At 49.9% G+C, this 23,312-nt stretch overlaps 1 protein-coding gene and 1 long non-coding RNA gene across 10 annotated transcripts in view; both read right to left on the reverse strand.

Moving 5' to 3' along the window:
- PTPRE (protein tyrosine phosphatase receptor type E) overlaps positions 1-23,312 on the reverse strand; it is a 162,586-nt gene that overhangs the window by 80,859 nt on the left and 58,415 nt on the right. For 4 of the 9 annotated variants that reach the window (XM_078434965.2, XM_078434964.2, XM_060641199.3 and 1 more), the window contains one exon: positions 17,422-17,444. Coding sequence is in view for 4 of the 9 variants with exons in the window: in XM_060641191.3 (XP_060497174.2) it covers positions 17,422-17,444; positions 17,717-17,821 (128 nt within the window). In the remaining 5 variants the exon portion in view is untranslated. Of the gene's footprint in view, positions 1-13,012; positions 13,777-17,421; positions 17,445-17,716; positions 17,825-23,312 lie in introns of those variants that run through there. The other 5 variants (XM_081790435.1, XM_060641194.3, XM_060641191.3 and 2 more) reach the window with 4 other exon arrangements.
- Positions 14,695-17,414, reverse strand: LOC144613213 (uncharacterized). The gene is made up of 2 exons (XR_013550596.2): positions 15,352-17,414; positions 14,695-15,252 (listed from the first exon to the last, which is right to left on the reverse strand). It is a non-coding gene; the product is annotated as an uncharacterized LOC144613213 (long non-coding RNA).

Genomic DNA, 23,312 nt, shown 5'->3' on the forward strand with positions numbered 1-23,312 from the left:
GAAAGAAAGAAAGAAAGAGAAAGAAAGGGAAAAATCTCTTCCTCTGGTTTTATCGTGTAATGTTTCAAGTAATTGGTTAGTCAGCTTTCAGGTCAAATTCCTCCTAAAATGCCTTTATAATTTTCACATTAGTTGAAAGACGCATGTCCAAAATTTTAAGTATGTTCTCGCTGCTTAAAGTACATTTGGTTATTGTATTTCAAGTGAAAGAGAAAGCACTTCTATATTAAATAGCAATTTATACCGAAGGAGGAAGGCATAAGACTGGCGTGAATCACGGAGGGTTGATGGGAGGGGGCGGGGGAGAGGGAGAAATGGGGGATGGGCGTTGAGGAGGCATTCGTTGGGATGAGCACTGGGTGTTGTATGTAAGTGGTGAATCACGGGAATCTGCCCCAAAACCAAGAGCACATGTACATAGTATTATGTTAAAAAAAAAAAAAAGTCCAGGATCTAGTCACCATTTGTACATTATGAAAATGCTTCTTGAATCTGTTCATATTTTCATTCTAAGCCCTATTTGGGGAAAAGAGCTCCAGTATGGAATTCTTTTTCCTTTTATGTATGCTTAGAATTCTTTTAATAAAATATAGCAAAAACAAAACAAAAAAGCAAAACAAAACAAAGCTGCGGAACCAACACCTACAGGGATGTTACGTCTGACCAACTGGTGGCATAAACTCACACAGGGGCTTGGCGAAGAACAGAACGGCCATGACATCCCTAACTTATCAGGGAGAAGCAACATTAGATATTAAACTCTAAAAGCCGGTGGAGAGTGCATTTTTCCTCACAACCTCCATGAGAGACAGGAGGAACTTTCTGGAAATCCCCTTCCGTGTCTGTATTCTGCATCCATGGATACTTACACAGCATTACTTTGTAAGCAGCCCCTAGGTGATCACCTTGCTCAAACCCACGTTCACGGCGCTGGAGTCTCACCGGCTGATAACGTGAACATTTCCAAGCGGGCTACAGATGCGAGAGGTGATACATTATTTACGCGGGGTTTTCCCTTTGCAATTCTCCTCCTGAGGCTGCCGGCCGCAGGCATTCAGACGATGTCATCAGAAACCAGAGCCGAAAATCCAGCAGGGAAAAAGTGACAGGAGAGCGTGCTCATCTCTCGTTGAAATCAATACTTAAAAATAAATTTATAACCGTAGTGGTGTAGTGACATTTTTTTTTTTTTTAAGCTTAAAATAAATCAGTAGGACAGGCAGCATACAAGCCAGTCTGGCTGCTGGCAGCGGAGGGGGCTGGGGGTGGAGGACAGAGGAAGGGAGAGGACCCGGGGCCCGCAGGCAGAGGGGAGGAGAAGACAGGGTCAGCCCCGATCACAAACCCCCACGCTGCACATGCAGTTTTCCAGCAAAAGTCACTGCTCATGTTATACTTTCAAAAGGGTTCTTTCAAGGCAAAAGGAATTTGAAATGCAAATACAGTGGAACCGGGAAAGAGGCTCCCTGGCACATCCATTAGGAGTCCTTTTCCCCCAAATAGGGTGTAAAGGTACATTTTTTTCATTCTAGAGTTTTCCACTCGGCTTAAAGAGCAGTTCTATTTCAGGCACGGTGCTGCTCTGCAGAGTCAAGTCCTATCAAAAATATCTCTGTTTTCTTCCACAGCACTTCCTAAACTAAAAAGGGAAATGTACCCACAAGATTACTCTCTCGTCTGTTATCCGAAAAGCTGAAACTCTCTGCTGCTTGTGTATTGCCTGTTCTTACCAAGTTCCCCTTCCCTTGCGACAAAGTGGAAGCTTCTGGGTTTCACGTTCTGTGGGTTGAACATCCCCGGGGAGGTGGTGGCTTCATACAGAAAGTGCCCTTCCCCGAGGATGGGGCTGTGAGTGCTGGCGTCACAGGTGCACGGACTGTTCTAACACAGGGTCTAGTGTTTCAGGGAGACACTCACATAAACCCACCAAAGTGGCCCGCGACGTTGGAGGATGGTTGGCTGTACTCTCTTACTTTTTTTTTTTTTTTAAATACTTTTACAATCCCTCTGACCAGCCCCAGGCACTGACTTTCATTTGGTCCTGAGCATTTGATCCGAAGTACTGTTTACTGAGTACTTGCTATGTGCCAAGGAGGTGCTAGTTATATACTCAAGTTCCTTGAATTCCCAATTATGTCTGCCTCCCATTAAAAAAAAAAAAAAAAGCCAGCAATGATCCTGCGCGGCAGGGCCAGTGACCAGGCTTCGAGCAGGCACGGCGGTGGGCACGGGACATACCCGTGGTATTCCCTCCCCAGCTTCTCAAATCCCTGCCCTCCTGTCCTCGGTGACTTAGATTATCACATGGGTTGTCTGCAGATGCATTTATTTTCCGAAAACGCCGCCTCTCATTCAGGGTCTGTTGATAAGGACATTTCTGAAACAATCACCGAAGACCATCTCTCCCGCAGACAGCCAGCGCGGCTCGATCGCAACAGGATTGAGATCTCTTTTATTCCCGAAGGGGGCCATTATTTCCATCGGTTGCCATGGTGACGCCACCGCACGGCGGCCGTGGGTTCCGCCCCTCCCGCTGCAGCCACGCCACACGCTTACCCCCAGCCATTTGTTTCACACGGCACGGGTTTTTCATACAACAAACACCTGACTAGGTAAAACTGAGTCAATAGAAGCCCCAGCTCCCCCTCACGGCGGGGATGAGCGGTGACAGCCGAAAGTGCCCTTGACCCAACGGCCGAAACACGCGCCACGAGATCGAGATCGAAAACAAGGAGACGAAACACCTCCACGGTACCACCACGTATCCCCCTCTATGAACTTCAGGAAACGTTTCTCACTATTCCCAGTGACCCGAGGAGAGCTGCTCGGAAAGCAGAAGTGAGAAAACTAGAAATCGGCCAAAATACATTTTTGGGGGGGCAGGAGGAGGGGGGCTGGGAGTTCCCTTTAATTGAACCCCTGCCATGTTCGTTTTTGAAGCATCGGCTGAGCATTGTGTACGTCTCCTGTCTTGCTTGTATTTGTCACCGGTGCACACGCACATTCACACACAAACACATACACATACGCTTCTGTGGGCTCCTGGGGGCTCTCACCTGTGAAGCCTGGCTTCACACAACAACAGCAATAACAATAAAACAAGGCAGGTACTACTATTCGAGTGCTGAACTCCACTTGAACTCGCGGAGGCTGGTTCCCTGAGGCTCCAGCCCTGGAGTCCAGGCTGGAAGAGGGTATCTACCCTGTGACAGCCCCACAGCAGAGCAGGGACGTGAGGGATGGCCTTGAAGACGACAGGTGGAAACCTCCCTTTGGAGCACAGGGGCTTCACGGCTTTACCTTCTGCAGACCCCGAGTTTATCTGGACACTTGGCTGCCCTTAGCTCTTTTTTTCTTTTCTTTTTATTTTTTTAAAATTTAATATTATTTATTTTTGAGAGAGAGAGAGAGAGCGAGCACGAGCAGGGGAGGGGCAGAGAGAGAGGGAGGCACAGAATCGGAAGCAGGCTCCAGGCTCCGAGCCGTCAGCACAGAGCCTGATAAGGGGCTCAAACTCACGAAACGTGAGATGATGACCTGAGCCGAAGTCGGACCCCAACCGACCGAGCCACCCAGGCGCCCCTGCCCTTGACTCTTATAGCAAAATGGTCTTAAGGGCTGGCTTGGCCTCCCAACAAGATGGTGTCAATCAAACGGGGAGAAATAAACCTGGAGTGGACCTAAAGGTGGTAATTAACTAAAGCCAAGCTTCCAGGAAAATGTCAAATCTAAATTTGGCCCCAAGGGGCACCTGAGTGGCTCAGTCGGTTGAGTGTCCGACTTCGGCTCAGGTCATGATCTCAGAGTTGGTGGGTTCGAGCCCCGCGCCCGGCTCTGTGCTGACAGCTCTGAGCCTGGAGCCTGAGCTTCGGATCCTGTGTCTCTGTCTCCCTCTGCCCCTCCCCCTCTTGTGCTCTGTCTCTCTGTCTGTCTCAAAAATAAATCAACATTAAAAAATTTTTAATTTGGCCCCAAATCATGAAGTTAACCTGAGTTTGAGCCAGGTTATTTGTGCATGCAAATGAATGCAAATTCCATCACTCCCGCCTCACCCCCCCCCATCCCCGCCAATGCCCTTTATTTGTTTTTTGGTTTTTGCTTTGCTTTACTTTTTTTTTTTTTTTTGCCACGACTCTATTAAGATTGGCCAGGCTTGAAGCTGAGAAGCTGTTGTTTTAGGAACAGAAGGAAAACTCTCCCCACACAGGAAAGAATGTCATGGGGGCCTTACACCGAGGCTACAACAATGAATAGACACACTTCTCGCAACACCCACTCCACAAAGAAATGGGGGGCGCGGCATTTACAGTAACTCCCAACAGCCAGGACTCGCCAGCCCGGTTTCTGTGACTGCAGAGCCTGAGGGCATGTGGGTTTCTTCACTGGAAGGAAGACTTTTCGTGAGCTGAGCTGCCGACATTCAAGGAAGCGGACAGCGGAAGCTGGGGCCGGGGAGGTGGGGTATCCTGGACGGATGCAGTTGCGCAGACATGGGTTCCATACTGAGGGGCCACACTTAGGAAAACAGGGGTGGCCTCAGCGGTGAACCTTCGGGAAGGGGCTTCTTAGGCCAGAGATTGTACAGTTAGAAACTTGAGCAACTCGATGTGCTTTATTGCTAAGTTAGTATGATGCAGAAGAATGGGGCATCGCTGCACTGCCCGCCCTCCCGGTGCGCCCACCGGTGTCCGACCCGCCCGGATCTGTCCTTTGCTGCTTATTTTCCACGGCGGAAGCAATGATTTGAACAGGGCAGGTGCTGCGATCTTCCCCTTTATGTGCCACCCGTACTAAATGGGCTTTGCCCATTTACCTGCCTTTGGTGAAACACAGGTGAAATTACACGTTGCTGAGCAACGGAAGCTTCCGGCATCGCGTGTCCTCCTCCGGCTCTCTCCCCTTCCAAATCATTAGACATCGTTCATGGCTCCACGTCCACACTGGGAATAACACACGAGACTTCACAGCATCTTGAAACGAAAAGTGAGTGGCGCTGCTTCCTGGCAACAGGATGTCCACGACGTGAATTTTCCCAGAGACACTAGACTCTTTAAACGCCAGGGCCGTCAGCTAAGGCAGACGCAGGTGGGGTGCGCGGCTCGCTGAGCTCTCACAGAAAGCTCCCTGCTTCCTACTAACACACATTCTAGAAAGAGAGGTCACATCCATTTGCTTCAAGGCGGTCTGGGGCTTTTTCTTCCCAGCGTGTGTGCGCACGTGTGTGGAGAATGAGTGTAAACATGGGCAGAGATGCTAAATGGGGGCGGGGCGTCTGGGTCGCTCGGTCGGTTGAGCGTCTGACTCTTGATCTCAGCTCAAGTCATGATCTTGAGGTTTGTGGGATCGAGCCCCTCTGCCGTTAGCAAGGAGCCTGCTTGGGATTCTCTCTGCCCCCACTGTCTCTGCCCCTCCCCTGCTCGTACTCTCTCTCTCAAAATAAATAAATAAACTTAAAAAAAAAAAAAAAAGAAATGACAAATGAGGCATGTAAGAATGATTAGGTTCCTGACCTGACGGTTTTCCCCAACGCTCAGCAAACTCTCAACCACTCCAGGCAATGTTTACTTCAGCCATTCTGCTATGCCATCCAGAAGAACTCACCAAATATTGCAGTGTCACAGGAAAACAAGGCTTTGACGTGTTTATAACAACCTATTGCATGAAGCTATTTATGAAACCCCAGAAAGCCTCGGGGGCCGTCCACTTTCAAACCCCACCGCAGGCTCTGGGCCATTAGCCGAGCTGAGTAATCCCGTGGTGTGATTCTGGATCCGCCGACCCTGAGAATTTAGGGGCCTCGGGGACCCGTCTTAAGTCCTTCAAATGGAGGCCCCAAAAGGCACATGACTGTTTTGCTGTCGTCGGTCTCCTGGCAGGTATGCCCGAGTTCTGGCAAGCCCCCCCACTCTGCACTCTGCATTTCGGGGTGCCAGTTGACTTCATTTGTGTATTTATATCCACCTTGCTCCAAAAAGGATGTGAGGCAGCGTAAGGAATAATAAACACACACTCCCTCATTGTGCCCTCGCTGGTGTGCCTACGTTCCCGCAGGGGACAGAGTGCACCCTCGCACTAGGGCTTGAACGACAACATAAAGAAAGTGAAACAGGGCTGCAGAACGTGACATGGGCTGGGGGTTGGGTAGCGAGGGCTGTTTCAGGGAAGACCTTCCCATGAACTAACGATGCAGAGAGAAATAAAACACTCTTTGGAAATGGACTGCGTTCCTCGGGAACAGAAGTCCCTTATTACAAAATCCAGGAGTGAACATTCCAGCGCTCTGACCATCATTTCTTACGGCCGGGCTGCTGGGGGGGGGGGGGGGGGGGCGGGGGTAAGAGACCAGAGCTGTCGCCCAGAGACCCACACTCAGAAGGGCCCGGTGCATGGGGTTTCACGCCCAGTAGCCGCTGTCTTGAAGTCTGTAATAACTTTACCTCTGAATTTCTGTGTTTTGAAGGCGCAGGCTGATGGGACAACGGTGCAGGGCTCCGGGACCCTGCAGCCTTACACCTGGCCCACCTGCTGCCACCTCCCCCAGGGCTGGTTCTTGACTCCCTGCTTCCTGCCCCCTGATGTGTGCACTTCCTTACCAAGTCGTGGGGCACGGTCTGGGGCATCTGTGACAGTCTGTGCTGCCTAGAGTACCCCCGTACCCCAGGGACCATGACACTGAATAGAAGGTAAAAAAAAACAAAAACCAAAAAACCCAGCATGACAGGTCCAGAGAGAGACCACAGAAGGAAGAAAAAGGCTTTTTGTCCTACACTTTGAACAAGCAATCCAACAGCTTCTGTAGCTGGCCCCGTTCACACTAAGTGCCGCCCAGGCACCGTGGAGAAGGCACAGGTGGAGTTTTCTTTCTGCCCACTGCCTGCTCTCCCCCGCTCCCCGTGCCCGACCACTCTTGCACTCCCCCTCCTTCCACAATCGTTCGTGGACCTGGGGAGCTGCTGGGTCCCAGCGAGGACACTGGCCGCGTCCCGCAGGTCACAGTCAGGCGCGGAGCCAACTCGCTTGGTCTCCGTCCCCTTGTCTCCTAGCCAACCAGGCGACCGTTCCAGCGATGTTTTCCATATTCTACAAATCATGGAGAACAGAAAACAGGAGTTCAAGAAAAGACGCGTTTCTACAGCCGAACCGGGAGCTCTCTTTCATCAGGCCATTCGCTTAATTTGACTTTTCATTTCCCAAGACGAGGATGTAATTAATTCTCTTTTACCCACATCCTCAAAGAAAACCCTTTCCTGTGGATTTAAGAAACTTCCCACCAGGATTGCCGAGACCCCGCCGACACTGGTTCTTGGTCTTTCGCGGAATCTGGATTAGAGACGTCACGAAAAAGCTTCCTCAGCCATCCACTGAGCCTCGCTGCGCTGTGTGACTAGGGGCGACTGCCAACTGTTTCGTATCTCCCAGGGTCACCCCGACTCAGACAACAGACAAGTTTCTACAAACTGCATAGGAGCCCAGCTGAAATAAAAGTTGCCTTTTTTTAACTTTTAAAATGAATTTCAGAAAAGGGGCCACACATTCTAGGGAAAAATGAGGACCCGACATGCACTACAGTGACAAATGCTCAGACGTGGTACTTGGGTTCCTAAAGAACCCTAAAGAGGCATTTGGATTTATTTTATTTTTTTTAAATTTAAACTCAAGTCAGTTAACATCTAGTGTCGTATTGGTTTCAGGAGTAGAATTTAGTGATTCACCTCTTACATACGACAGCCAGTGTTCATCCCAACAAGTGCCCTCCTCAATGCCCACCCCTCACCCACCCACCTCCCTCCATCAACCCTCGCTTTGTTCTCTGTACTTAGGAGTCTCTTGCAGTTTGCCTCCCTCTCTGTTTTTATCTTATTTTTCCCTCCCTTCCCCTATGTTCATCTGCCGTGTTTCTTAAATTCCACATAGGAGTGAAATCATCAAATACTTTTGCACTGTTGACGAGAAGTATTTGGATTTCTTACGTGCTACTTGAATTTCTAACCAGGCACTTGGATTTCTGACCAGGTATTTGGACTTGGAGTACAACACCTGCATTTCTGCCATGGTATCTGAATTTCTAGAAAAGGTACTTGGAGAGCCGTCTTGGGAACTTAGATTCTTGATGTAATATTTGTATTTCTGATGCAGTATTTAAATTTTTTTAATGTTTATTTTATTTTTTGAGAGAGAGAGAGAGAGACAGAACACAAGCGGGGGATGAGGAGGGGCAGAGAGAGAGGGAGACACAGAATCTGAAGCAGGCCCCAAGCTCCCCATTATCAGCACAGAGCCCGACATGGGGCTCGAACCCATGAACCGTGAGATCGTGACCTGAACCGAAGGCGGACGCTCCACCGACTGAGCCACCCAGGTGGACCTGATGTGCTATTTAGATTTCTGGGGGCGCCTGGGTGGCTCAGTCGGTTTTGCACCCAACTCTTGATCTCCGCTCAGGTCTTGATCTCAGGGTTGTGACTTTAAGCCCCGCGTTGGGCTCTATGCCGGGCATGAAGCCTACTTAAAAAAAGCAAAAAAAAAAAAAAAAAAAAGATTTCTGACGCGGTCCGACTCAGTACACAAGCCCCACGCTGGGGTCCTTGGTGCCAGGCGTGGGGCACGAGCTTGGCCGGCTACGCCCAGGCCAGGCAGGAGTGCCTCACTGTACAGATGGAGGCACCCCCCACCCATCTGAAGGAGCGATGCTGATCTGCCAAGGAGTGGAAGCAGGCTGGCAGGGAGTGACCGTGAGACAGGAGCTCAACAGCTCTGGTCCCCAAGATGCGCGCCCCCCACCCCGCCTCCCGGTGCTATTTTCCATTAAGGTTATGGACCAGAGGCGGCACATGAGCCCAGCTGGGTGGACAGAGGCCGCTTGGAGTAAACAGGCAGACGAGGAGGAAGCTTGAGTGAGTGGCAACTGATTATATTACTGGGCTCTCCGGGAGGGAGACTGACCACGTGGCTTTCCAAGCAGAATGGATTTGTAGCAACGTGAAAAAAAGAATTTTTTTTTTTTTTTTAAACAGCTACACGGCATTCAACAACATTTGTAGAGAAAGGAGGGTCTGGGGATGTATAATGAGGTCCGACTGCCTCTACCCTGGAGCAGCATAGTCACAGGATGATTTCATCACTGCTGTTTCATAAGAGTCCCGGGGAGGCTAAATGCCTCCCCTTTGTGGTATCACCATGTCCCCCTGTCCCAAACACGCCAAGCACCACGGTACCCAGATGATAGCACAATTTTTTTTTAAAGGAAACATGTCTTAATTCTCAGCAGGAGGAAAAACAGACAGCCATGGGTTGTGAATCACTCATTAAAAATTAAATAAATCCACCCACAACAGGAAACAGCACAACAGAATGTCGGCGGTGACTTCACGTTGGAAGGAAGCCAGAAACAGGACTTGGAAACAGTGATGGCTCTGAGGGTGATCTTGCCCACACCGCGTGCATTCAGGACGCTAACTTCTTCCCGCGACAGGCACTTTCCAGCCTGTTCTTCTGCTGAGAACTCGCACCAGAGGGAAGCAGAGCGGCCCCAGGGGGTTTCCATGGTTTCTGAAAAGATTAAGCAATCTGCCTTCCCAGGGAATCACTTCTTCGGGTACCACAAACCATCATGCAACCCCCAGAACCATTTGCCAGAACGGGTCTCAGAACGGTGGGGAAAGGGCCTTTGTTTTACTAACTCGTGTTTCTGCTCAAGTTTTAAAATCAGAGCCGAAGGATTCGCAGTCTTTAATTTGTGCAGGTGCACATCATGGGAAGAAGACTGCCCTTCAGAAATGTTTTCCCACTGGGGCACCTGGGTGGCTCAGTCGGTTAAGCATCCAACTTCAGCTCGGGTCGTGGTCTCTCGGTTTGTGGGTTCGAGCCTCGCTTCGGGCTCTGGGCCAACAGCTCGGAGCCTGGAGCCTGCTTCGGATCCTGTGTCTCCCCCTCTCTCTCTGCCCCTTCCCTGCTCGTGCTCTGTTTTTCCACCTCTCTCAAAAATGAATAAACATTAAAAAAAAAATGTTCTCCCACTAATAAGGCCCTGCTTTCTATGCTTCCTGGTTCTTTTGGAGGCAGTGGGAGCGAACATAAACAAGAGCAGAGGCAGAGAGAGCGGCAAAGGACGGCTGCTTTCCTTCCCGAGCGAAGGTTGTAAAACATTTACATCAGGAGGTATAGACAGACATCCTCCAGGGAGGGAAGGAGATGGACGTAACTGGTGGATTCACAGCAGTGGCTCCTTTAGGGAGATTCCTGTGTTAATGCCACATCCAGACAGGCATCGCCCTAGATCATCAACTTCACGTCTAGAAGAGACCTTAAAGAAATTGTCACCCAGCCCTTTACTTTTTTAGACCAAGAAGGTACGGCTCAGGGCATGAAGGGGCGTGTCTGAGTCACTCACACTCTAGGTCTGTCCAAATTCCTCTCCTAGGGTTCTGTGCAAAACGCACAACCCCACCTGCCAAAAGAAAGGATTCCGACATAGGCCCTATCGGCAATATTTGCTCAAGCCGGAAACTCGGACCTACCACTTGGGTTTTGAACACCCGGCACGATTATGGGCCCACAGGGGCCGCCTGAGGCACACCGGCGGAGGGAACAGACAAAACCTGCGAGGAAGCCGGGCAAGTGTGTGCAAAGAGATTAGAAAACTGAATTTGGTCAGCACATAGCATGTGGAAACACTCGGAACGCTGGCCAAGATCAACTCAACTGAGCGTAAAGTCGTTCCAAAATATAATTATCTACCAGCACGCCGTTTGCCAGACCCGTGGGACATGTCCTCATTTATTGCTGTCCTCTATGCCTCGCATAACTGCAAAAGGATAGTTTTTCATGATGGAAAATGTTGCTTTCTTTTCGGCAGGGCTGCGTCCTCACTGCGGGGGGGCGGGAATGAGTGCGGCCCGGCTTTTCGGTTTCAGAGGGAACCTGTGCCCCAGGGCGGGGGCCGCTGCACACGGGCGGGTCCCTTCCCACTGTCCTACCCGCTCACTTCTCCCAGGCGGCCTGGGTCTCTGTCTTCACTTCTTCAAGGCGGAGGTGAGAACGCACGCCCGTGCTGCCTCCAAGGAATCTCGGAGGCCCGAGTGAGGTCGTGAGCCGGAGCTCTGCAAACTGTAAAGTGCTCTACGTGCGTGTGCGTGATTATAAACGGCACAAGGCATTTAACTTATGTGGCAAAACAGGAAATAGATCAAGTCCTGTTTTGGTGAATAATAATTTCCACCAACATGACGATTTTAAAAAATTCATTTCTCAGCAGCAGCAGCAACAACGTGGTAACGGGGTGGCTTTCAACATATTTTTACGTACAGTATTTGAACACAAAACCTCTATCATTGCTGACAGCAGACCAGTCTTGGTGGGGTTGTTTGAGATCAGTTAAACGCCACCAACGTATTTTTAAAAAGTTGTTAGAATCCAATCAGTCCCCATCATAAAAATCACACAAGTCCATTTTTTTTTTTTTTCTGGCTTGTTGCTTATTGCTTGTTTCCACTCAAAACAAGAAGGAAAACTACTCAGAGAATCCGTTACAGGACGGATTTTCGTTCAGCAATTCCACAGAGGGTTTTCCGACATCTTAAATATTTTATACCAAACTCTGTACCATAATAAGCTGTTTAAAAAAGTCACCTCAGAGGGTCAGTCTTCGAACAGAATGGATTTATACTCCTGTTGCCCAGTGTCCCAGTTCACGTGGGGACATCCCCCAGGCCGTGGGACTAAAAGTTGGGGGCCAGCGAGTTCCCGCATCGAATGGGGGTCCGTCCCGGCTCCTAACATTGTGCAGACCTCATTCCCGATTCTGTGGCCCCGGGGGTCTCAGAAATCCCTCTGTAAGTCACACACCCGGGGGGCACCTGGGAGACTCAGTCGGTGAAGCGTCCGACTTCGGCTCAGGTCGTGATCTCGCAGTTCGTGAGTTCGAGCCCCACTTCAGGCTCTGTGCTGACAGCTCAGAGCCTGGAGCCCCCTTCCGATTCTGTGTCTCTCTCTCTCTCTCTGTCCCCTCCCCTGCTCATGTTCTGTCTCTCCCTCTCTCTCAAAAATAAATAAACATTTAGGGGTGCCTGGGTGGCTAAGTCAGTGAAGCATCCGACTTCGGCTCAGGTCATGATCTCGCGGTTCGTGGGTTCGAGCCCCGCATCGGGCCCTGTGCTGACAGCTTGGAGCCTGGAGCCTGCTTTGGATTCTGTGTCTCCCTCTCTCTCTGTCCCCTCGCCTGCTCATGCTCTCTCTCTCTCTCTCTCTGTCTCTCAAAAACAAATAAACATTAAAAAAATATATTTAAAAAAAAGTCATACATCCCAAAAGTTTGATACACCTCCTGTCCTCTTCCCCGCAGTGTGACCGACGCCACCGTCAGGCAGAGGACGCCGTCTGTTTCCACACCGAAGTGCACAGGCTGGAAAGCCCGGCACACAGAACGCCAGCCCTGCCTCGTGCACCTGATCACAAGCTCCTTGAAGGACCAACTCACTGTCCTGCAGACCAGGTCCTTCCCACGTTCTCACTGTGTCATTTTGAACTAAAATGCCACTGCACAAATCTAGCTGATAAGGCAAGTTAGGAGGGTGGGTCTGATTATAAAAAAAAATAATAATAAAAAAAGGAAATGTCCCATTTAGAATGACTGGGATTCTGACGTGTCACCCAGTCAGCCTGGGGCCCCAACAACAAGTGGAGATTGTTTTCCTAAAAGGTGGACCTCACCGTGGATTCCTGGCAGTCGGACAACCCGCCGGCCCTGAGGCAGCCGGCTCTCCACGGCACCGTCCCTGGGCACCACTTGGCCCGGCTGCGGTGGATTAAAACAGTTTCCTGAAGCATAAATCCCAGATTTCCTGCACGGGGCTGGACAAAGCGAACGGAGGCGCTTGCCAAATTTTCCCTTAACGACCGCTTCCTGCTAATACTCTTGCACTGGATTTTTAAACGCCTTAGGAATTATATCACAAACAAGCACGGCCTAAATCCCAAGCGACGAGGAAAGTTCCCCTTTCCGGCGCCCCTTTACCTCCGGTCCTACGGGGATGATGCTGGGGAGCCATCCCGGCCCGCGAGAATCCATGGTTTCCTGTCAGCTGGAAAAAGATTTGTGGAAGAATTCCAGCTCTGAACTGGGTCCCCAGGAGCTCAGGGACGAGACACGAGTTTATATAGAAGAGCTGTGTTCCTATTTCCTCTAAGTGGAAACCATGACCGCTTAATATCCATGGCTTTGGCATATGACAAACAATTACCCAGCGGACCCTTTTAGGTGGTACTTCTTGGAAGAATGTTGAAACTTTCCTGGGGGGAGGGGGGTGGAAATGGAAACAAATGAGGGATGAATCTGTTTGTCACCAGCCGGCCCGCAGGCATTCTTCCAACGTGCCGTCACCTTCCAATCTCAGTTACGGGAGAATAACTTCTTCGCGGTTGGGAGAAACACATTTTGCTCGGATAGGAAACCCAGAGGATCCGCTGATGCCAATAAAAACCCAAGAACAGGGCAAAGGCAGGAAATCGAAGTCAAATATCTGAGAAAGTGTTCAAGTCTTGTGAGCTCTGCACATCATACATCACGCTTGTCATTTCTGAAGACGCAGAGCCCAGCAGAGAAACCACCTGCAGAAACGGAGGCCCAGCTGAGGTGGTCAGAAGGCATGTTCCGAGGGGTCCGCCCTGCCTCGCCAAACACAGGCCAGGCCCCCGCACCTCATTTAAAAACCTTCAGATGCTTCTTTTCTTTTCCTGCCCTGGTGGCCATTTCCGCCAACACCGGAGAAGAAAAGGGACTTCGAAGAGAAAAATCACACATACGGAAACTGATAGAGGAGGAAAGATAGATCACTAAAGAGGAGACAGCTAGCGAATGAATACCGCAAGTTAATTTTAAAATAAAATTCACTGTTAATATCAGCACTTTAATTTCATTGCCTTTTATCCCTTTGGTATTTCCAAGAACCAAAGTGAAACAGCCAAGTTACAGTATCATTTAATTTTCCTCACTGGTGGATACCCTTTGGTATAACAAAACAAGACCTCCCAGAGCCTGGAGAAGATATTTAAACCTTAATTACGTGTCTTGCATAAATTCTTAATTCTGACATTCCACTGCATTATTTAAAGACAAGGCAACGGAGACCCACAGAGTCATAAGCGTTGTCGGGTTGAGGGACTTTGGTCATGTTCAATGGTGGATATGAATTATAGTATTACTTCCCCAGTCTGTATTTACATAGTACAAAGAGGAGAAACAAAAGAAAACCAGGGGGATGGTGGTCATGCTAAAAAGGCCCCTCTTAATCCAGTTTAACAGGGGAAAGTGGACTCTTTTTTTTAAGGCCAGATATTAATATAGAGCGTCTTTTTTTTTTTTTTAATGAAAAATCAGGCTGTGTGGCTAGAAAAAAAGAACTCCTTTGCTCTCTGTTACAGTCCTGGGACATACATCACTACCCACTTAAATGCCCGCTTGGTATTTTTACTTTTTACTTTTAATTGCAATTTTTTAAAAAGTTTATTCATTTACTTTGAGAGACAGTGTGAGCAGGCAAGGGGCAGAGGGAGAGGGAGAGAGAGAATCCCAAGCAGGCTCCACGATCAGTGCACAGCCCGCCCGAAACCACGACTGTGAAATCATCTGTTAGTCGGATGCCTAACAGACTGAAGCAGTCAGGTGCCCCTTATTTTTATGTTTTTATCTTAAGAGAGAGAGAGAGAGAGAGAGAGAGAGAGCACGCATGTGTGCAGGGGGAGGGGCAGAGGGAGAGAAAGAGAGAGAGAGGGAGGGAGGGAGAGAGAACCTTAAGCAGGGTCCATGCCCAGGGTGGAACCCACGGCGGGGCTCCCTCCCACAATCCTAGGATCACAACCCGAGCCAAAATCAAGAGTCGGATGCTCAACCTACTGAGCCACCCAGGCGCCCCTAAATGACATCTTTAAACGTTGGAAACAACTGCCATAATTTTGCGATGATGTTAATTACATCAATTTTATTACCTGCTAACTCGGGGTGAGCTCATTTATACATTACAATGACCCCGGGAAGGGACTGACAGCTGAGAGCAGAGGGGGCGCCCGGGGCTCCTGGGTTCACCCAGCAGGTGTCTACTGGGCTCCTGCAGCCACCCCACCACCTGAGCACCATGGCTTGGGACAGTCACCGACCTCAGGGGGCTTGTTCTCTCCTGCCCTGCCCAAAGTGAGCTGTTTATTTAGTTCTAGCTGACTCCAAACCAAATTTCTAAGCCCACAAATTAGAAATAATTTCTAATTCTAATTAGAAATTAATTTTAGAAATTAATTAAAATTAATTAAAATTAATTTAGAATTTTAGAAATTCTAATTAGAAATTAATTAATTTTCCACTAATTCTGTTAGTGGAAATCCTGAAACTCTGGGACAAGACTCAAATGTTTAGCAGTGAATGTTTAGGCTAAGAGAGCCATCCGATGTTCTAACCCTGATGCCCCCAGCAGCAGATTCCAACAAAGGCTTTCAATGAGGTAGCCACCAAAGCAGGGGCTTATGCTTGGAACAGACTTTCCTCACATCGAAGAGAAAATTCCTAAAATAAGCAGCCCTTGTTACCTAACAACTCATAGCTTCCGAGAGCAACCTTTACTTTCCTCCTGGAAGGGAGGTGAAGCGGGGGCTGGGTGGCTCCATCAGTGAAGCATCTGGCTCTTGACTTCGGCCCAAGTCATCTCACAGTTCTTGGGTTTGAGCCCCATGTCGGGCTCTGTGCTGACAGGGGGGAGCCTGCTTAGGAGTCTCTCTTCCTCTCCCTCTCTCTCTGGGCCTCCCCTGCTCACATGTGCTCTGTCTCTCTCTCTCTCTCTTTCTCTCACAGAATAAATAAATAAACCTTAAAAAAAAAAAAAAAAGAAAGAAAGAAAGGGAGGTGAACGATGGGACCTGGTTGAGTGACATGGCCAGGGAGTAGGTGGAGTTGCCAAGAGGGCAGGAAACTCTGGAATGGGCAAATGGCAAGACTGGGTTTGGAGGAACCGGTGCGGAGTGAAGAGCCAAGGAGGGTAAAGGTCAGATGTCATAACAAATCATAACCCGGATCTTGTATTTGGGGAGGGGATGAGTCTGTGGGATGAGACCCTCAAATGTTTCATTCCAGCAAGATAGGGAGCCCGTGCTCCTGACGAACAGCATGTTTAATATCCATTGAAACCAATATGGATGAGCCAATGCCTCTCGCTTAGGATTCTGAGGCACTAAGGGACTGAAGACTTCTTGTACGTAAGTCTCTACCCCTGGATATGATTCCAGTAATATTCCCGCTCTTGGAGCCCACTGTTGACTTTTGCTGAAGTAGATCATGCCATTGAAAACTGATTCACATCCGATGATGATGGCACAGAGAAGAGGGTCAACGCAATTAGCTTAGCAGGTGACAAACGGAGCCTTCCCCATTCTCTATCTCGATAAACCGCTGGCTGTATCTGCATTCCTCTGAGACGGGGAGCAAGAGTGCATACAACCCACACGCATTCGATCGCACCGGGACCACCGTAAGCATTTACACCCAGACGGAACACTGTCACGAGACCAAAAGGGGGGGAAGCCAAAGCCAAACAATCGACCCAGCGACCTTAGAATAATTCAGGAGGGAGTCAGAGTATTTCATACAAGGTGACGCATGTGAGAAATACAACGTCCTGGCCGCCTACATCCGGTGCACTCACCGAACTTGAGCACACGCACCACCGTGCCCCCAGAGCCACCTGCCCACATACTGCGGCCACTTCAAGAGCTCTTAGATTTTCTTCCCTTGATCTCTTTGGGGGATCTGAACACCAGTAAGTCGACTGAGTAGAACACAAAAAGGCGGTGGTGTTTCCTTCTCTAAGTACTAGGACATCAGGGCCGTGGAACATTGCCTCGATCTCAAAAGGCATAAAACGATGTGACAATGACACTGTTTCTTTCTTTCTTTTTTTTTTAACCCAAAGTGCATTCCAGAAAAGCTCCTTTTCAGCAGTTTCCCCCAAAGCAGATCAATTTAAGAGGCAATTACCATCAATGCAATTACGTGCCTCTGTGTTCCCTAATAGTCATCCAATGTGTTCAGCGAGATAAGGAGAGGCCCTTTGAAAAGTACAGACAAATCAGTGAAAGGAGAGCAGGTTGAAATTGTATTCTCAACAATATAGTTCAGGAGACTGAACAGCAAAGCCAGATTTCAAACACACACACACACACACACACACACACACACACACACACACACTGATGTAACCAAAAGTATGATATGAGCCTCTTCAAGTAGGTTAAGGCGTAACATTCAAATACACCAGCTGATCATACTGGCCCTCTTTCTCTAGAAATAATGCTTCGCTAACAACGAAATCCCATGAAATTCCACACCCCCCTTTTTTTTGTTAACTACACATCAGAAAAAAAATGTTTAAGTTTTGTACTCACCCAGGGAAAACGAAGGCTATAGCCTGAAAAAGAAAGGGGAAAAAAAAAGAGAAAGAATTAGTTTTCTGGTTACCTGTGTTAGTTAGTTGCTCATTCTAGTCACTTCTTGGTCTACAGCTCTAGTTGGATGTGCTCATTTTTGCTTCGTTGTTGGGGTCTTCTTGAGGCCTCTCTATCTATCTACGTGATGATGACATTTTTTGCTACAGTCATCAGCTTTCACAAAGTGCCCTGCCCCAAGCTCTCCTGTGATCTCTGGTTGTCAGTGTTGGGGGTGGGGGGTGCGGGGGCTGACCTGGATCAGAAGCACTGGGTGTCTACTCCCCAGCCTGGGAGCCCCCCTCTTCCGAGGCGGTGCCCTCTGTCCCTCTTCCCAGACACCGCCTCTTAAAACCTCCATGGCTTGGCCCCTCATCCAGGTTTTCCAGCTACATCATTATCCAGCCTGCTCACTCCTCAATAATTTAGCTTTTATGTCCTTTTCGTTTTTAACAGCTCATTAGGATATAATTTACATGCCATGAAGTCCACCTGTGTACAATTCAATGGTTTTTAGCATAACCACAGAGTTTTACAGCCACCACCATACCTAAATTTAGAGCATTTTCATCATCTCAACAGAAACCCCACGCCCATTAGTTCATTTTAGCTCTCCAGCCCATCCTCCCCCCACCCCCTCTCCCCTGGCAACCACCAATCTACTTTCTGCATATGGATTTGTCCCTTCTGGACAGTTCATAAAAATGAGATCCTACAGGACGTGGCGTTTTGTGATTTGCTGCTTTTACTTAGTACATTTTTGAGGTCCGTCCATGTTGGAACATGTACCAGTTCTTGGTTCCTTCCTGTGGACGAACACTCTTTCATTTCCCGTACACCATATACCGTGCTCTGTCTATCCACTCCTCAGCTGGCCCTCGGGTTCGTGGACGTGGCCCTCGGGTTCTTGTGTGAGCGGCTAGTAGGGAAGCCTCACGCTGGAGCTAGAGACCATGAAGAGTTGTCACCATGCATCGGTGCCGTGAGATGTTTCGATCACCACTATTTTTAAGCAGCTAATGAGGTGCCTGGTGCCTTCCACCAAAATAGAATACTTCTTATCTTAGTCATGGCCAGGCTAGATATTTGACACCAAAGACAGCACTCTCCAGCACACAATCATAACAAGTTGTTGCAGGAATTAAGAAGCTGACCCGGGAAGTAGGTCGAAGTCAAAAAAAAAAAAAAAAAGCAGAAGAAATAGTTCTCCTAATGCTAAGGAATTTTAAATCTAGTTGGGCAAGTCTACAGCTAATGTAATCTTCAGTAGGGAAGACTGAATGCTTCCTCACTAATACTGGGAACAAGGCAAGAATGTCCACATTCACCACTCATAGATAACATTGTACTGGTCAACGTAATAAGGCAAGAAAAAGAAATAAAAGACATTGAAACTGGAAAGAAAAAAAAGTAAGCCTTCAGCATTCTCAGATGACATGAGCATCCACATCGAAAATTCCAAAGAATCCGCCAAAAATCAACTGGGAACCAGTCTGTTGGGTAACATATAAAGTCACAGAGTTCCCAGAGTGCAGCAGGGCCCGACATAACACAAAGCGAATGGCGGGAAGGTGAGGGAGGCACTGATTGTTGGGCCGCTGGTGATCATGGGAGGTGAGGGGAACTGCTTTTCGTAAGAATAATTGTAAGAGTCCCCTCCTTCCAATCCCCTAAGAGAGCCTGGGAAAATGCTGGGGAGAGAGACGTGTGTGTTTGTCTGGGGCCGAGCATGGTGAGAAGCCAGGAGCAGAAAGTGCCCTTGACGGTTCCGCCTTCGTTAGAAATGCTCAAAACTACCTCCCAGTGTAATGTTCAGTCATTTTATCATAAAATAAAACCCAATGATATGCAGAAGCAAAGGTGCAGGCTTGAGTCAAACCACACTGAAAACCACAAGGGAGAAAAGCCAAGAGTGTGTAGAACCAGGCGGGGACCCTGCCCAACGATGGTTAAACAAATGAATAAGCATAATTGACTACATACCAACCAAACACACACACAACCATTTTGAATTCAGCTTTGAACTCAGGCTGTTTTAGTTTTTAAACTAAGCAAGGATACACGGAACTGTGGGCTGGTCAAGTAGATCACACACTTCATAGCACAAAACCACAACTATCAGTTTCTCAAAGAACAATTAGAACCAAACCCCAAGCAACCAGAATACCCTCTCCAGTCAACCCTCGGCACACGAACACTTCCTTCAGCCTAAGGCCCTGATGCAGACTGCAATTCTAATACTGAGCACAAGGTCTGAAAAGATGAAACAAGGGCATTTAAAGCTGGGGGTGGGGGAGGTCGGTTCGCGGGAGCAGAGCTGCTCCTCTCGCCAGGAGGGTGTCTCTGAGCTGTTTGCATGGCATCATTCCACACCTGGAAACCTTTCTGGTCGTGGCAGGAATGGTGCCACCCTCCAAACAGGGGAAGGAGAGGAGCCATTGGATTTTGGATCCCGTCCAGGGCCGCTCACGGTGTCTCTCCCGCAGCCCACAGCCAGTCCCACGAAACAGGCCAGGCGAGTCCCATTTGGAAGAAGGGAACACGGAGGCTCGGCGAGCCCCTTGACCAATGTCACACAGAGCAGGGAGGCAGGGAGGCTAACCCAGGGCTGCTGAGACCACTCTTGGCTGGGCCGCACGGGCAAATCCAGCTTACCCTGGAGTTCATTTACCTTTGTTCGCTGGCTGTTGGTTTTTCTTTCTGTGTCTCCGTCCCCAATCCCCCCCGCCAACGAAGCCATAATTCTTTCGGGGCAGGGACAGTTGGCCTTTTCTTTACATTCCTGGCGTCTACCACCAGCTGCCAGCAGGAGGACCCGTGAAAGGCATCGGTGGGGCACAAGGCTGCCACAAGCAACTCCCTCAAATCCCTCCGAGCCCCCAGGGAAAGCTGCGGCGAGGTCTGTGTGCGGAAGACCTGGAAAGGCTCAGGCTGGCCGCACACGTCCCGGGCTGGGGGGGGGGGGGGGGGGAGGGGGGGGAGATGTGTTTCTGTGGGAAGCCTGAGCCAGCGTGACCACGCAAGTGTGGAGGTCTGTCCCTGGGGCGTCCAGACGCGGCCACTCTGCTTCCAGGGCACAGAGGTGGAGGACGCCTGCCAAGCTAGACCCTGGGAAAGAGGAGGTGTGAGGACGAGGGACAGGGGAAATCCACCGAGAAGGGGGGGGGGAGCCGGGCGGGCGAGGTCAGGAGGGCGGGCACGCCGGCAGGAAGTGGCCCCAGGCTGCAGGGCTCGGTCCTGATCGCTCACGAGATATGGAAAGACCCAGCAACGTTACCGTGTATCCAAACCTCACAAAGAAGAAAATAAAACTATGACGTTTAGACTCCATCTGCCGGGGCTGCTTCATTTAGGGAAGGAGGTAGAATTATGCTGACTTTGTCCAGCTCTGAGAGGGACGGAGCCGGACAATCGTAACAAACTCAGAGAAAAGTAAAATGTCTTTTGCACACTCACCCTTGGCCCGAAGCATCCTAAACATCCAAGTGGGTGGCCTGTGTGTTGCTGAGGGTGTATTTACAAGCTACTCTTTCACGTGGGCCGGTGGGCAGCAGCCTTTCAAAGCAATTTGGATGCAGGGGTGCCTGGCTGGCTCAGCAGGTTGAGCCTCTGACTTTGGCTCAGGTCACGATCTCGAGGTCCGTGAGTTCGAGCCCCGCATCAGGTTCTGTGCTGAGAGCTCAGAACCTGGAACCTGCTTCGGATTCCGTGTCTCCCTCTCTCTCTGCCCCTCCCCCAGTTACGCTCTCTCTCTTTCTCTCTCTCTCTCTCAAAAATAAACAAACGTTAAAAAAATTACAACGTTTCCGTTTGTATTTCCACGTGTATAGTCTATCTAAATTGTGAACTTTTATGAAATTTTGCAAAGCAAGGGCACACAAAAAAGCAAACTCGTGCAATCAAACACCATGAATCTGGGCTTGCCGCAGTCTTATCAGCATGGTCAGACCCCACGGAGAGGACGGCCACCCTGGCCGCATTCTCCTGGATCCCAGGGTTTCCGGAGACAAGGAGTTGTCCCAATCGATCAGCTGTCAGAGCACTTGGCACAGCAGGAGTGTCGCTCACCCTCAGGCACAGCGACTCTCAAGACGAGGAGCAGGGCAATCCATTTAGGTGGGTTGCCCAAAGATCCTAAAATCCACTTACAAAGGAGCAAACGACGGAAACCGCATCACCTATGCGGTGAGCAGCGCAAGTGCAGGGCGCCCTGGCCGTGGCACGTCGGCTGCCTCCGCATCCCGTCAAGGAACAAGTGCACTCTGCCTCCACGCGGCAACTCACGCCATGGGACACCGTGCAAAATGCTCCCGAATCACCTGGGCTGCAGATTCTACCTGAGATCAAACGCTGACAAAGTATCACGGTCTCCTTGCCTACCTTCCTTCCAGGCATCCGCAGAGCTGTTAATTTCTGTATTTTGTAACCTACAAAAGAGAGGCTGAGAAGGGCTGCTGACCTCACCCGAGGCGGGAAACCTCCCTGAATGACGAGCTGGGGAGAATCCATGATATTCTGCCCACCCCACAGCAAGCCGCCTGGAAGAGGTGAGAGCAGGGGTCCTTCAAACAATGTTGCTAAGGCTGGAGAAAAGATCTGTCTTCCCAACCAGTTTTGCCAATCTGTGACCAACGAGCTGGACTTCTAAATATCCGGCAAATTTTAAAAATGATTCAGGGACAGCTGCTCAGCAAAGACCCACGTGCGTCCCTGCCTGCTTCTTGACACTGTTTCTGAAGCTGGATCCCCAGTCTCCCAACTGCACAGACGGGCACCTCCCTAATTACCCCACAGTTGGGGGAGGGGCCTCTTTGGATTGGAAAACTATGCCCATTAGGAAGCCAATGACTCCATATTGACAAGTTCAAACGGCTGCTGGCTTCTGAACATCCATGCCCCTCTCTGCCATTATCCTGTGGGAACACAGGACTTTTTGTTTCCTTCTGAGGCACAGGGTGCTCTCCCAGCCCCAGCCTGGAGGGTGGCCCCGCCTGTGCTCCCCTCCCACGGGCCACGTGCGCAGGTTTAGAACAGGCACGTGCCCCTTCCTCTGCCCGGAGCCAGCACGAACCTGGCTGTGGCAGGTGCAGGATGGCACCTGGTCCTTCTGCCCACCTCTTCACCGGCCCACCTCTTGCATTCGGCACAAACGATTCTCAAATAGTGACATTCGTCAATGTCATACTTTAAAAGCCTTTGCCCCAGAAGTAGCATCTTGGTGAAGGTTCTTGTGCTCGAGGGCTAGGACAGTGTGAAAACATCCTTGGAGAAAGTGTCCACTGTAATGACAGGTAGTCCACACCAGAGATCCCGTCAAGTGCACACAGGGATCACTGAAGTCTCTCAATGCTCCCATACAGAGTCTGGTTTAGACCTACTTTGCAGATGGGAAGACTGAGGCCCAGAGAGATTAAGTAACTTGCCACCGGGCATCCCACGACCAGGCGGTGCAGTGGGACTCGGGACCTGGGCACAGGCTTCCTGGAGCTCCCAGGGAACTAAACCAGCTGCACTAGGGACTTAAAGACAAAAGGGCTCTCTGCCTGGACTGTGGAGCTTACCCGGGCTGTGGGGTTTGTCCACGTCCCCAGGTCATTCTACAGCTGTGTGGCCCAACTGGGGCTCTGAGCAGGGCTGGGCGCCCACAGCATGCTCAGCCTCTACCTGGGCCCTGAAGGCGAGAGGAAGGTGCTCACCTTGGGACCCTCCCTCCCCTCCTCCACTCACCCCCTAGCCAGCACCGGGTGGTAGGTTGACTGCCCTCATGCGCGTCTGCTTCCATGAACCTCTTTTTCTCTAACTGTGTGGATTTTGAGCACGGAAGCGGAGGTGAGGAGACAGGGCTCCCCTAA

The sequence above is a fragment of the Panthera onca genome, chromosome D2 (assembly GCF_046562875.1).
Source record: "Panthera onca isolate mPanOnc1 chromosome D2, mPanOnc1 haplotype 2, whole genome shotgun sequence".
NCBI lineage: Eukaryota > Metazoa > Chordata > Mammalia > Carnivora > Felidae > Panthera > Panthera onca.